This window comes from Lineus longissimus, chromosome 3, assembly GCF_910592395.1.
Source record: "Lineus longissimus chromosome 3, tnLinLong1.2, whole genome shotgun sequence".
NCBI classification, from domain to species: Eukaryota; Metazoa; Nemertea; class Pilidiophora; order Heteronemertea; family Lineidae; genus Lineus; species Lineus longissimus.
Genome location: NC_088310.1, coordinates 4,142,673 through 4,155,493, shown reverse-complemented (window position 1 = coordinate 4,155,493; position 12,821 = coordinate 4,142,673). Strand labels below are relative to the sequence as shown.

Sequence of the window (12,821 nt, the reverse complement as noted above, 5' to 3'; positions counted from 1 at the left end):
AGTGGACTGTATTTATTGGACTTGTCTGTTAAAGGCGCACTGTGCTCGGCAAAATAGCCGAGGTTGAATGTTTATCTGTCAACCGTGTAACCAGTTCTGCTGTATATGCATAGGTGGCGCCACCATTCAATTTATTTTGTTTGCTTGTCAAAATGTGTTTTATATACAATGGCCCTTCAACAATGTTCAAACTACCAAAATAGGCCTGATACCTTCAACAGCAGACATCGGATACACTGTCCCTTTAATAATTATCAACATTGGCAACTGTCAGTGTCACTGCCCCTTAAAATTTCACAAATCGCGAGACATCGGATACACTGTCCCTTTAATAATTATCAACATTGGCAACACTGTCAGTGTCACTGCCCCTTAAAATTTCACAAATCAATGCATGCACTGCAATGTAGCGATCAGATCAGCTGATGCCTCTTTTGTACGCATAATATCATCAATTTTACAATGAATCTGTGCAATTCATTCCTAAACATTACGACACAAACCTTGAGTTGAGCATAATTGGGGTCAGACAATGAACTATTGTCACATTCACAGTTGAAGTGGCACTCGGCATGCGACTCGGTATCGTCCATTGTATTTGCATTATCATGCATAAATAAACAGTGTGACGTCAAAGATCGCGCCAATTGTGATTGGCTGTCAGATGTACACTGTGGCAGAAGTATCCTGCAGAAAAAAATTTCGCGGCCCGGCGCCCGGGAGATAGCCTAGTTCGGAAATGACAGCCCCCTGTGAACAGACGATGCATTTGCCTCAATTTTGTAAGCTTAGCCTATTTATGACCTTATTGAAAATGGTGGTATCCTTGTTAAGGTATCTGTATGTACTCTCGATATATATGATCAAACCATATTATGTATACACATTGTCTCTAAATGTAAAATAATAGGAAGTCCACTCATATGTACACGCCTTTCAGTGTAAAAATGTACAACACTATTTTCTATGGAGCGCCATGTAGATCAAAATCTCACAACTTCTGTTGATTTATTGTTGGGAGATCCCAAGGGAGGGTTACATAAACAATTAGCACCCTTTGATAATGTAACTTGCCCTGGGACATGTGCGAGTCTGGTCAAACAGGTAATGAACCACACACCTCCGGATGGATGGAGAGAACTTAGTCTTAGCGGAACAGGCTGAACAGCATCCAGAGAGCGAAGTAGTGTAGACTTCGTTTTTCTTCATTCTGGGCAGGTTATGACCAAGAAACTGGTGAGCCTGTATGTCAACCACTGAAGACTCTGGAAAAACTGCTGCAGTGGACTCCAAACAAGGACACTGAACATGGGAAAGCTGTGGTACACCTTCAGACATGCACACCAAAGCAGCCCAATTCTCCAAGGACCACACTGTGTCATGACATGAAGGGTGGTTACCTGGAAGACAGGTTTGTAACTTGGATGGAAAGTTCAATTGAGTGGCAGTGGGTCTGATCCTTCGGTAACTGTTAAATCAATTCTATTTCCATGCACCTGTGATTGCAAGCAATGCTATAATCAAAGTCTGGTGGCAGTGAGAAAAATCATCAATATCCTTGGAGAATAGCTATTCTAGTCTAACAAAGACAGTTTTCTGCACAAAAAAGGCAACCAGTCCGATCAAATATCTGTTTTCCTTTATTCCTTCTAGGTTTGTCAATGGTGTACAGCAGGCTGACCCCTACAGATTCTACCACTGGCAGTATATAGATAGCTTCATCTACTTCAGTCACAGTTTCATTACTATTCCACCATGTGGCTGGACCAATGCAGCTCACAGACATGGGGTGCAGATGATGGGTAAACATTTTTTTCACCCACCTTCACATACAATCCCTATTTGGAATTCTGTATTGGTTGAGCAGTTCAAATATGGTGAAGCACAAGCAAGAAATGTTCAAATTGGGACTGCATCACAGCCTTGAATCTCTGTAGGCCTAGTCCTACAAACCTTGTATTATATGGATTTATTTTTTTACAATATAGCAGAATACATGCTAGGCATCTTGTCAAACATTCGAGAGCGGTTGGTAACCCTTTCTGATACAGCTGGTTGAGACCAAAATTTATCAGCCTTAGACTAGAGGTGCTTCCTCTTGCATATAAGCAAATATGGATTAAAGAATCTCTACTTGATACACAGTTGTAAATGGTAGTTTATCTTTCAATGTATTTCAGGAACATTGATCACAGAATGGGATGATGGATACAAATTATGCCACAAATTTCTCGAGTCTTTGGACATCTTAAACCAAGTGATTGATCAGATGGTCAAGATTGCCAAATATTATAACTTTGAAGGTTGGCTTGTTAATATAGAGAATAAGATTGAGGTGAGGTTCCGACCGTACTTTCATTTTTTTGAGAATTTAATCTGTTCCTTAATTTATGTCAGAAAAAACAACTTCATAATCTTTTTCTTTATTATTGACAGAAAGAACAAGTTCCTAAACTGATTGAATTCGTGAAGCGGCTTACTGAAAAGATGCATGCAGAGATCCCAAATTCTACTGTCCTCTGGTACGATAGTGTCACAATCCATGGCAACCTTAAGTGGCAGGATCAGCTCAATGACTTGAACAAGTAAGTTCCTTCAAGCAATTCAATTTCAGTAGGACAGCATGTTGGCCCACTATCAGATTTGCATCTCTTATTTAGCATCTATAAAAAGTCCTCTTTCGAAACACTATTGTCATTAAAATGTCACCTCTGTCTTCTAGAGCGTACTTCGATGTCTGTGATGGTATATTCCTAAACTATGGCTGGAAGGATAAAGGCCTTGAATCGTCGGCTAAAATGGCAGTAGACGCTGGTCGTCCTGTCGATGTCTACGTTGGTGTTGATGTGTTTGGGAGGTCTGGATTTAAAGGAGGATATGATGTCAAAGAGGCGAGTACATTTAAAGGGGGAAGCCAGCGAAGTTATTTTTATCTTAAATATGATGCAAAGTGTAGGATCATGTGATAGACCCTCAGCTGTTGCATCCAAACAAAATGTTGTCTGATGGCAGCTCAACTAACCATACGTACAAAGAATTCTTGGAGAGAATGTAAGGTTGTTTTGGGCTTTCTTTGCAATAATAATTCAAGATTCTGTATGACACTTTAATAACTTCTTATCCTTTTCTAACAGGCCTTAGATGCTGTCAACAAACATAACATGTCCATAGCTCTCTTTGCTCAAGGCTGGGTCTATGAAACACAGGGAGTGGAAAACTTCATGGAGAATGAAAATAGGTGAGAAATTTAATCAGTTATATCTGTGAATCTAGCACTTTTACTTTATCTTGTCTGTGGGCTCAATTTTACCTGGAAAAAGGGGCAGTATGGTGAAGATATCATTAGCATAATTAAAATGTGAACATCGTCGCGTCCTCACAAGGATAATCATTTAAAAAATCAACAACAGGAGTCTTTGAGAGAAAACGAACCAAATTTGCAATTGCAGGTTTTGGGAAAACATCAGGAATTGCTTCCATGTTCATGGTCCGACATCACTGCCTCTGTCAACTTCATTTTGCCAAGGATTTGGAAGAAAATATTATATGGAAGGAAAGGTAAGCCAGCGCTATAGTGAAAGAAAATCATAGTCCTGCGAGGTTTGCCATATGGATTTTGAAGAGATCAGTACACTTGTTCTTGTGGTATGATGGCAGTTTTGCCAGAAAAGCTTTAACGTTTTGTTCAAATTAACCAAATGCTCACTGAGAATCAATGTGTAAAAACACCCAGTATCAAAGTGGTGAGTGCTGTGAAATGATTTGTTGGTCTCTCATGAATATTTATGTGCTTTAGGTGGAGGAGGAGGCGGCCTGGCACAACTTGACGAAACAGGAACTGCAACCAACATTCCTGAATTCTCAATTCAAATCGCCTGCGTCAAGCTGTAAAGGAAACCAATGCATGAGACTATGTAATTCTGATGCTTACAAGGGTGGCGGCTGCTTGGAGTTAACAGGAACGCCACAAGGAGATGTTTTGTGTTACAGACTCTTCTCGGCTTTGATTCAAATACCTGGTCCTCTAAAAATTGAATATGTTTATAAGATCACTGCTGGGAAAAGAGTCGATTTGTTCATGGAGATGCAGATTTTTGTAGATGATGCAGAGTCGCTATTGATTGTCCGGGGATTGTCTGCTAGTGAAAAAGATGGAGTCCAGGAGAAAGTGTCTTGTCATGGTAAAGAGTATGTGGCAGGAGAGAAGTGTGTTAATGGCTGGTGTAAGAGGTGAGAGTCCTCCATTCGTGTATATTGATCTGGTATGGTAATGAATGCTGCATTTTCCTGGTGATGATGTCAAAACTCAAGCACAAGCACTCTGACGTTCTGAAAACAACAGTTGTAAAGCCAACAATTTTCCTGACCACTCTGTCATGAATAACATAACTTGGGGAAGAATTTCATTCTTTACCTTTGCACTTTGTTTCAGATCGGTCATCATCAAGGAGGAGTCATTACTGGGTGCAGCCATAGTTGGTCTCAATTTTGGCTGTGTGTCAAAGACCGAGGAACCATTTAAAATACTCATTGGAGAATTACAGGTAAGATATGTTTCCTTCTTGGAAAGAACCTGTTTGGGCATTCCAGTTTAATAACAAGCTTGTAGCTAAATCCATGCAGTTACGTACCTTTGGAATTCAAAACGGCTCAATGTACATGTATCATATTTTGCTTCTTATTTCCAAATTGATCTCTTCTTCATTGTACACTTGTTCACCCTACACAGTTTCAATATCAAATGCACTTACCACAGTCATGAGACACATGCTCTTTACAACTTATAGCTTAATTTTCATTCGTGTTCTCTTTTTTTAGATTGCTGAAGCCTAAGAAAGAAAAGAACATGCAACACTTGTGATATCTTTGTCAGTTTGTGGTCAGGAAGGACAGGTGTTGAGCAGAGCTATGTGGAACAGAAAGAGAGGCAATTCAACCACATAAATATATGTTTAAAATGTGATTATGACACAATTTTATGTGAACTGCTAACTGAGTAATGTACTGGTGGTGGCTACCATTCATGTACATGTATAAAAATGTACCAGTATATCATAGTGCATACATGTATTTACACCCAGATTATCATATACAGCTGTGTGAGATGTATTAATCTTTTTCAAATGATAATAAAAATTCAGTAAGTCAACCATGTATCAAGTTATTTTGTTACCTAACATTCTATGCTGGTAAGGCATAGATTATTTGTATGAAGGAAGATCTCAGTATAGCGTGGCCCTGATACCATGGAAACTGGCACATGATGTTTTTCACCATAATTGTTAATTCTTAATTGTTAGACATCACAGCTCTCCAGAAATCACCCTTTTTGTGGTTGCATATGCAAAAATCAGTGATACACCACTTTTTTCTGAAGCTGTACCAGAAAGACTGAGGTGATACTACCTTTTGATGACTGTGCCTGAAACCGTGCAATACATTATCATTTTTGAAGTAGTATCAGAAAGAGAAACACACAACTCTGTTTGTGATAGTGCCAGAAAGAGCAACGTGTCACTCGTTTGGATTGATTGTGCCAGTAACAGTATGACACAAACCTTTCTGTATGCAAGTGTGTCAGATTACGCCCTTCTTTCAGTTGTTGTGCCAGAAAGAAGATGCCACTTTGTAGCTGTGCAAAAGCGAGCAAGATGTTTCTACTTCACTGGTTGTGCTAGAAACCGCAAGACATGGTCAGCCCTCTTTCTGGAGTCGGAGGTTCGGTGGGACAGATGCAACCTCTTGTTCATGTGTTCCTGGAGAGATTCAATTGTGAAGACACAGTTTGTTGTATAGAGCTAGAATTCCCCACACAACTTGCAAAACACACTCAAGCGGAGTGCCACTCTTATTAAATTGTCAATCTTGGACATGTTGCAACTGTCTGAGTAACATCAGTAGCATGCCATTGGCTGACATGGCCAAGAGAAATGGAAGAGATAACAAGATAGGACATTTTTACAATGATACACAAGTTTATTTACAGAATACAGTTTACTAGAAGTAAGTTTACCAGAAAGACACTCCACACAATATTGTACATGAAAATTTACATTTTTCTAGCTGATACTTTTCTACATTGCAAAGAAATATCTTATTTCTTGATCACTCCCTAATTTACAAAATATACATAATAGATGTACATAGCTTTGCTTAATATTTCAAAGCAAACCTCAGCTATCTCCAGGTGATCCACTTTTCCTCAGATTTGATGGACAACCTTCTTTCAGATACGTACTAGACATGCTTGATATGAAGCAACTTCTGCCAAGTAAAACATTGCACACTTTCAAAAATCCTTCATTATCATGATAAGTATTGTTATTGGCTTCAGACACTATGACTTCCTCCTCTAAAGATTTCGGTATCAGCGGTTTAGGTTTCGAACTTTGCCGTCGTCTTTTCGAAGGTTTTGTTTTTAATTCCAGAAGCTGCAGCTGTTCAAGTCCTTTAGCTTTTTCCACAGAACTGGGAAGATCCTGAAACAAGGACAAAATAACGATCACTTACTGGTATGGGTATTACATGTGCAGAAAAGGAGTGATAGTAGGGCAAGTTTCCAAGAGTGAATTCCGTCACTTTTATACCGGTAACTGAAAAACCTGCTGAGCTGAAAACTTTAAATCTGTATACAGTAGCTACCGGAATATGTAAATATCATACACATAAATACATTATATAATAGACAGCAGATGTAAATTCTGTACCTTCATAAGTTCTAACATTTCTCCCATGGTTGACACGAGTGATGCCTTTGTTTCATTGCAGTCATCAGTTGGTTGTGTAGGAAAACCTTTTATCCTTGAATTACTCGACACTGAAACTTTTAATCTTTCCTGAAAGTGAGACGAAAAAACAATGATAACTTTCTCACAGTTAAAACCACAAACTGGTAGATGTGGTAGTACATCACAATAATCTTCACAATGTATGAAAGGTAATTAGGAATGACAGTTGATTTGAAAATGCCACCAGATGATCTTAATTGAGTCTCAACGAAAAGTCACTCCACTTAACCTCACTATTATTGAGATTTTCATGCAAACTTACCATGCATCTACACCTTATTCTGAGTTCCTTCTTCAGGAAGTGTTTACAGATTGGAGGATAGGTCTTTCTTCTTTTTGCTGTTACATTTATGGCATCGTTCAATCCCAGTGGCAGGTCATACACCAATTGATGCTGGACCTCTTGATTGATAGGTTCAAATTCTGGAACAAATAGTAAAGCATCAATGGCAGTGAAATAAAGATGAAAAGTTTACCAATACAATATAAATATTATCATCCATCTTAGAGGCCAATGTGTTCATAAAAATGTACAATCTTAGAATTACGATAACATCATGAATGACTTCCTAAAAGAGCTGACTCCATACAACTGGTGAATCACTCCCCCTCTTAGGGGTTAGATTGACAATTGACAAATTTAGCAGCAGACAAAAACCTACCCATTGTATCATTTTCTCCATCATCATCATCAACACTGTTAAAGTTCTGCCCATTTATCAGAACACTGTTACTTAAGTCATTTTCGTATATCTGAAAAACGATCACAAAAGATTAAATGTCACAAATGATGCAGTTCATTCAACCAGGAGTTAAGAAAAAATCTCCTGGTCCCTGATTCAACCAATTGTTTCTTGTAGGTTTCGAGAGACCTGTCATATCTCTGTATAATCACAGTACACCCAGACTGCCAGAGTCTCAGAGTCAGAGAGAAAGTGTCATCCCAATATGAATATTCCTCAAATGACAAATTCAAATTGACAGGAAATCCAACCAATTTCTGCTTGAAGAAATTGGCGAATCTATCGCACTAGTACATGTAGTATATAAGGGCCAGCTCGTTCGTTATTTGTTGCAGGTTTTGAGATAAACATCATTCTTCGTTATACGGCTTCTGTTGTGTTCAGATCAAAAAGTCAGGAACAGGCATCCGACAAAATGAATGTATGCAATTGCCCACACGATCTATTTTCGGACAAACAAACAATAATACCACATTTTCTAACCTCCGTGAAACGCTTTTTAAATAGTTCTTTCTGCTGCTCAGACCATGCATCGTTGTTTGCTATGGTCTCAAATATTGATTCATTGATTTGATTACTTATTAAACGACAACTTCTACTCCTGAAGCAAGCAATTTTCCAGTTATTTTCATCATTTTCATCGTTAGTCGAACCGGCGGAAGCCATTTTGAACATCCCGCGAGGGCAATCTGCGCATGCGGGTAGTACCGGATGTTTACGAAACTGAAAGTGCATGTGCGCTGCAATTTTGATACGAAAATGCGAAGAGCTGTTTTGTTTTTACGATTTTAGTTAGATCGACTCAAATATTTTTAACCTCACCAACCAGAAATGTTCATTGATGCTCACTGTCACCTTGTAGCAACAGACTTTAACGAGGTAAGCAAAAGCGAAGGTGTGTGCAGTGAAAACAATATATTATGATGCATTATTTATGGTGGGCGTGGCCAGTCACACTCACCGAGTCAGTCTCCGAGTCATTCCAGTCCAGTCTACACTCCGGACGCAGTAGCTCGGCCTCCACCCAATTAGGATGACGCAATGGACTGCCAGGTAGTCTGGTCCAGTCCATTGCATGCAAGCTTGATCATGCCAGTGTGGTACACGGACTGGTAGAACTGCAATTCGACCTTCAGCGCCGAACCACGTAGATCTACGTGGCCCAAATCCCCCCTCTTTGAGCTGGTTATCGGAGTCTCATGGACTTCATGGAAGAACTATGCCATCGCTATCTTCAGGGCAAGGTAGGAACTGAAAATACCAAACGGTATTTTCACGGTATTTTCAGTTCCTACCGTGCCCTGAAGATGGCGATGGCATAGTTCTTTCATGAAGTCCATGAGACTCCGATAACCAGCTCAAAGAGGGGGGATTTGGGCCACGTAGATCTACGTGGTTCGGCGCTGACGGTGTTAATAATCATAAGGTGAATGAGACTATTTTTTTAAAGAATAAACTTTCAATTTCAGGATAGAGATGAGGTGGTAGCTAGAGCAAAAGAGGTATGTATTTAGAGACTGTTTATTGCATCCACCTGACACGAGATGTGCTGTTCGATATCTTATTTACCCATTAAGTCATATTGTTAAATTTGTCAAAGGAAAATATGAAAAAAAGACAAATATGAAAAAAAGATAAAGGCACAGAGCAGACCGCCTATGATATTACTATATAAACATATTTCTAATGTAAAAAAAAGAAGATTTTTGGAAACATTTCTTGCTCGTCTGATCTATTGAATGAAACTTTCAGGTATCTTTCATAACACACTGAAATGATTTATCTGAGAGAGTTTAAATATCTATTTCAGGCCAATGTCCTTGGTTGTTTGGTGGTAGCTGAAGGGCTTACTGAATTTCAGTCAATTTTAGATCTAGCAGAAAAGTAAGTTGCTCAACCCCTTGCACCCCCAGAGCTGTAGTAAGTGGAGAGTATCTGAAAAAAGTGGTTTTCATACAGTTTTAAGACAAAAAGTGATGTTCTGACAGAGCATCACCCCAAACCATATTGCCCCCTCCCCTAACGGAAATAAGTTGCTCACACCTTTGCAAGGTGTAAAGTTTCATTCCATTCATGATGTTCTAGTTGATGTCATGTCACTTATTATCTTCTGTCATATTTAGGTTAAAATATTTTTTACTAATCAGGTACGAAGACTTTGCCTTTCCTTGTTTAGGCCTGCATCCAGTTCAGGTAGGGAAAACAGACTAATTCATCTGATGTCCTTTTTTGCACCAAGCAGGCTGATTTAAATGCCCAATGACGTATTTGATGTGCAGTATTTATTGGTGAAAGATTATAAATGTGATCTTCTGTCTCTTTAAGAAGTATATGCTGTAGCCCTTTGTTGAAGAGCAGAAATAAGTAATTCCGTGAATATTTGAGGATATCATGGTTAATTTATTGAATTGACAAAATTATTTTCCTTATTTCAGGGAACACCTGGAGTGGAGCAAAGGAGTGTGACAGTAAAGGTAAACATGAAATCAAGAATTAATAAAGAATAGATGATAAATATCATTTATAGCTGAAAAAAAGTGTTTGTATCAGTATTTAACAACGGCAAAAGAAGGAACAGACTACAGTAGTGCTTTGTCGGCAGTAGTAGCAAAACCACCCAAATGTGATTTCTGAGTCCCTGGAAACACTTACGACATGAGTTCTCATTGGTATCCAGGGTCAAAGACCAATCTTGAGTATGTTCTTTTTCAGGATCTGGAGACAGCCTTGCCATTCATAGAGAAAAGTAGTGATCAATTATTTGCCATTGGTGAGGTGAGGATGATTCTTTTCTTAAATTATTGATGTTTCATTTCACTTCTCAATCAAAACATCCGCAAAGCATATACAGTGTTCGTTCATCACTGTATGAAGCTCTTATGTAGACCACTGGTTGAGCCAGCTCCAAGATGCTTAGCAAGCTCCTACAAGCTATCCCCGGGGCTGCTTATCTACTCGTCATTGATTCTTTTGCCTCCAGGTTGGACTGGATTTTGTACCAAGGAATTGTCCAACAGATGAAACCAAGGAAGCTCAGCGTGAGGTCCTCAGGAGACAGGTAAGTACAAATTTATTTTATTCTCAGACGAATCCATGATATTTGGTTGCTTGATGCTACGGAATCCAGGATCAGCTCCAGCCTGACTAGCCTTCCTGCTTAGGCTATATATAGCCAGCAGACTTGTGTTAGTTTTGTTTATGGCTGAATATGTTTATTTGACGGCCATTTTACAATATCTGGCTATGAAGTTTATATGATTGTCTTCCAGGTTGCGCTTGCCAAAAAGTATAATTTACCAGTGTAAGTATGGAGATTTTCAGATGTGTTTGTTGCAAGGCCAGTTTTACTTGTAAAGCTTGTTGGATAGAAACCAAATGTACTTCAAATAATTTGTGTTTGAAATCAAATTTGATTTGGACACAGTACACATGTCTGCCCAGGGTGATTATTTTATTGTGCTAATTAGTCATTTTAAAAAGGTATCAATCTGAAAATCAGTCGATTCTTGCCACTGCTGTATGGCCTTACCATTTATGGTGATGTTTGATCTTTGAGAAAGAAAGCTGTGTTAAGTTTGCCTATTTCAAAGTAAATGTTGATTGATCCTTTCATTTAAAAAAATAGTAAGGGGTTTCATTTGAAATTCAGCAATGTACACTCAAGATCAGCTGGACGACCCACAATACAGTTACTAAAAGAAGAAGGTGAGAAGAATCTTTAAAAATGTACATTGTAAACATTGTATGATATAACTTGATAAAAAACCTCCTACTGACCTTGAGATGAGTCTGCTGGACTATTATCAAATGACAGAATCCTCCTGTAGCCTGATACAAAATCTGATCATGGATGGCAATCTAACCTTGTATCTAGCTCATCTCATAAGAGAGCCTTAAAAAAGCCTCGAATGTCCTTGTTACTTTGTCAACTCTTGACTCACGAATCTGTATTGAAGAGAATCTCTCTCTCTTCCCTTGCAGGTGCTACAGATGTGCTTCTCCACGCATTTGACGGCCGAGCAGCTGTGGCCATGGAAGGCGTTCAGTGTGGTTATTATTTCTCTATACCTCCATCCATAGTCAGAAGTGAACAGGTTAGTTTTCAGCAGTTTTCTGTGGTCGTAACTTTTATGTAATCCAGGCTGTCAAGAACAACTCAAAGGGCCCTAATGCACATTATGTCCACTGTAAGAAATTCAGTATATAACGAGACTTCCCCGGATACTTTTTTTTAAACATTTCTTTCATAATTTGTCAAAACAAGGGACACTTATTCATACTCAGCAGTTTATTTTTATGAAGAAACCTCTGACAAATCATCACCTGGCTGTTGCAGTTTACCTCACCTGATAATAATTCCTTTTTCATCTCCCCCCAAGAAGCAAAAACTGGTGAAGGCTATACCTCTTGAAAACCTCCTCTTAGAAACTGATTCTCCTGCTCTTGGGCCCGAGAAACAGGTAAGATAGGCCAACGTATCCACACTCTCTAAATAAATATTGATCACCCAGGATGTTATCAAACTATTCCTGGAAATGTACGTGTGCATATCTAGTTGTTTCCTGGTACATCCAGTTTACTTTGTGCTACAATGCACAGTTTCAGTACCAGTGTTGGGAGTTCACCGTCATGAAATATGCCATCGTTGTGAAATAAATACAGAGAGCATAAATTTAATAGTTACATGTAGCTGATTGAAAGACTTCACAGATCAAAAGATAGTCAAACAAATTGGCACATTATACTTTAGCCAGTTCCTCTGGTCATCATTATTTACTATCTTATTTTCAGGTTAGAAACGAACCAGCCAATATAAAAATTGCCTGTGAATATGTCGCTAAGATTAAGAAGATTGACATGGAAACTGTGATGAAAGTGACGACACAAAATGCATTGAAATTATTTCCCAAACTTAAACGATTCATCAAGATATGAGGTAAAGCAAATCATAAAAGACAGTAAAAACATTTGGCATGACTGCAGCTAAAACGATATTTATACCTCCGTTTGTGAAAATCTGCTTTCTAACACCAGTCTTGTGAACGTGGAAAAAGACCGCCTTGTGATTGGTGATGACTAGTCTTTGTCACATCATTGACAGCTCAAGCTGAAATAAAGTAGTGTTTTTGACATCTTTGCTTGGTTTATTCTTAATTCATTTGATTGTAATGGGGACATAAATACATGAATGTGCAACACTTACATACAGAGCAAGGCATACACTATACAGAGGGTTTGCTTTGGTGGAGCTCGGGTATGATTGCACATATTGAATCAGGAATGGGGTTTT

At 38.7% G+C, this 12,821-nt stretch overlaps 3 protein-coding genes across 4 annotated transcripts; 2 read left to right on the top strand and 1 right to left on the bottom strand.

Annotated features, from left to right (window-relative positions):
* The first annotated feature begins 706 nt into the window (after positions 1 to 706).
* Positions 707 to 5,135, top strand: LOC135484698 (cytosolic endo-beta-N-acetylglucosaminidase-like). The gene is made up of 11 exons (XM_064766339.1): positions 707 to 782; positions 1,219 to 1,411; positions 1,654 to 1,802; positions 2,181 to 2,335; positions 2,437 to 2,585; positions 2,723 to 2,891; positions 3,135 to 3,238; positions 3,450 to 3,558; positions 3,797 to 4,230; positions 4,433 to 4,544; positions 4,819 to 5,135. The coding sequence occupies exons 1-11, from the start codon at positions 740 to 742 to the stop codon at positions 4,831 to 4,833; spliced, it is 1,632 nt and encodes a 543-aa protein (XP_064622409.1). The 5' UTR covers positions 707 to 739; the 3' UTR covers positions 4,834 to 5,135.
* Positions 5,136 to 6,019: 884 nt separating this feature from the next.
* On the bottom strand, positions 6,020 to 8,635 carry LOC135484681 (uncharacterized). Its single transcript, XM_064766311.1, has 5 exons — positions 8,493 to 8,635; positions 7,451 to 7,541; positions 7,051 to 7,211; positions 6,708 to 6,836; positions 6,020 to 6,479 (listed from the first exon to the last, which is right to left on the bottom strand). The coding sequence occupies exons 1-5, from the start codon at positions 8,601 to 8,603 to the stop codon at positions 6,174 to 6,176; spliced, it is 798 nt and encodes a 265-aa protein (XP_064622381.1). The 5' UTR covers positions 8,604 to 8,635; the 3' UTR covers positions 6,020 to 6,173.
* Positions 8,256 to 12,648, top strand: LOC135484680 (putative deoxyribonuclease TATDN3). Of its 2 annotated transcripts, none has more exons than XM_064766310.1 (12): positions 8,256 to 8,410; positions 9,001 to 9,033; positions 9,342 to 9,415; positions 9,679 to 9,724; positions 9,967 to 10,005; positions 10,244 to 10,306; positions 10,512 to 10,589; positions 10,801 to 10,832; positions 11,181 to 11,236; positions 11,513 to 11,625; positions 11,914 to 11,991; positions 12,323 to 12,648. In XM_064766310.1, the coding sequence occupies exons 1-12, from the start codon at positions 8,363 to 8,365 to the stop codon at positions 12,464 to 12,466; spliced, it is 804 nt and encodes a 267-aa protein (XP_064622380.1). In that variant the 5' UTR covers positions 8,256 to 8,362; the 3' UTR covers positions 12,467 to 12,648. The 2 variants fall into 2 exon arrangements, with proteins under 2 accessions (XP_064622380.1, XP_064622379.1); XM_064766309.1 differs by having other exon boundaries at positions 11,911 to 11,991.
* Positions 12,649 to 12,821: the final 173 nt, after the last annotated feature.

Bases quoted from the DNA above. Each gene is read 5' to 3' on its own strand.
- LOC135484698 (XM_064766339.1), top strand. From the start codon at position 740: ATGACAGCCCCCTGTGAACAGACGATGCATTTGCCTCAATTTT. The intron at 2,586-2,722 runs GTAAGTTCCTTC...TCTGTCTTCTAG, and splicing joins CAGCTCAATGACTTGAACAA to AGCGTACTTCGATGTCTGTG. The intron at 4,231-4,432 runs GTGAGAGTCCTC...ACTTTGTTTCAG, and splicing joins GTTAATGGCTGGTGTAAGAG to ATCGGTCATCATCAAGGAGG.
- LOC135484680 (XM_064766309.1), top strand. From the start codon at position 8,363: ATGTTCATTGATGCTCACTGTCACCTTGTAGCAACAGACTTTAACGAG. The intron at 8,411-9,000 runs GTAAGCAAAAGC...TTTCAATTTCAG, and splicing joins TAGCAACAGACTTTAACGAG to GATAGAGATGAGGTGGTAGC. The intron at 10,307-10,511 runs GTGAGGATGATT...TTTTGCCTCCAG, and splicing joins AATTATTTGCCATTGGTGAG to GTTGGACTGGATTTTGTACC.
- LOC135484681 (XM_064766311.1), bottom strand. From the start codon at position 8,603: ATGGACTGGACCAGACTACCTGGCAGTCCATTGCGTCATCCTAATTGG. The intron at 7,212-7,450 runs GTAGGTTTTTGT...TATTTGTTCCAG, and splicing joins TGGAGAAAATGATACAATGG to AATTTGAACCTATCAATCAA. The intron at 6,480-6,707 runs GTACAGAATTTA...TCCTTGTTTCAG, and splicing joins AAATGTTAGAACTTATGAAG to GATCTTCCCAGTTCTGTGGA.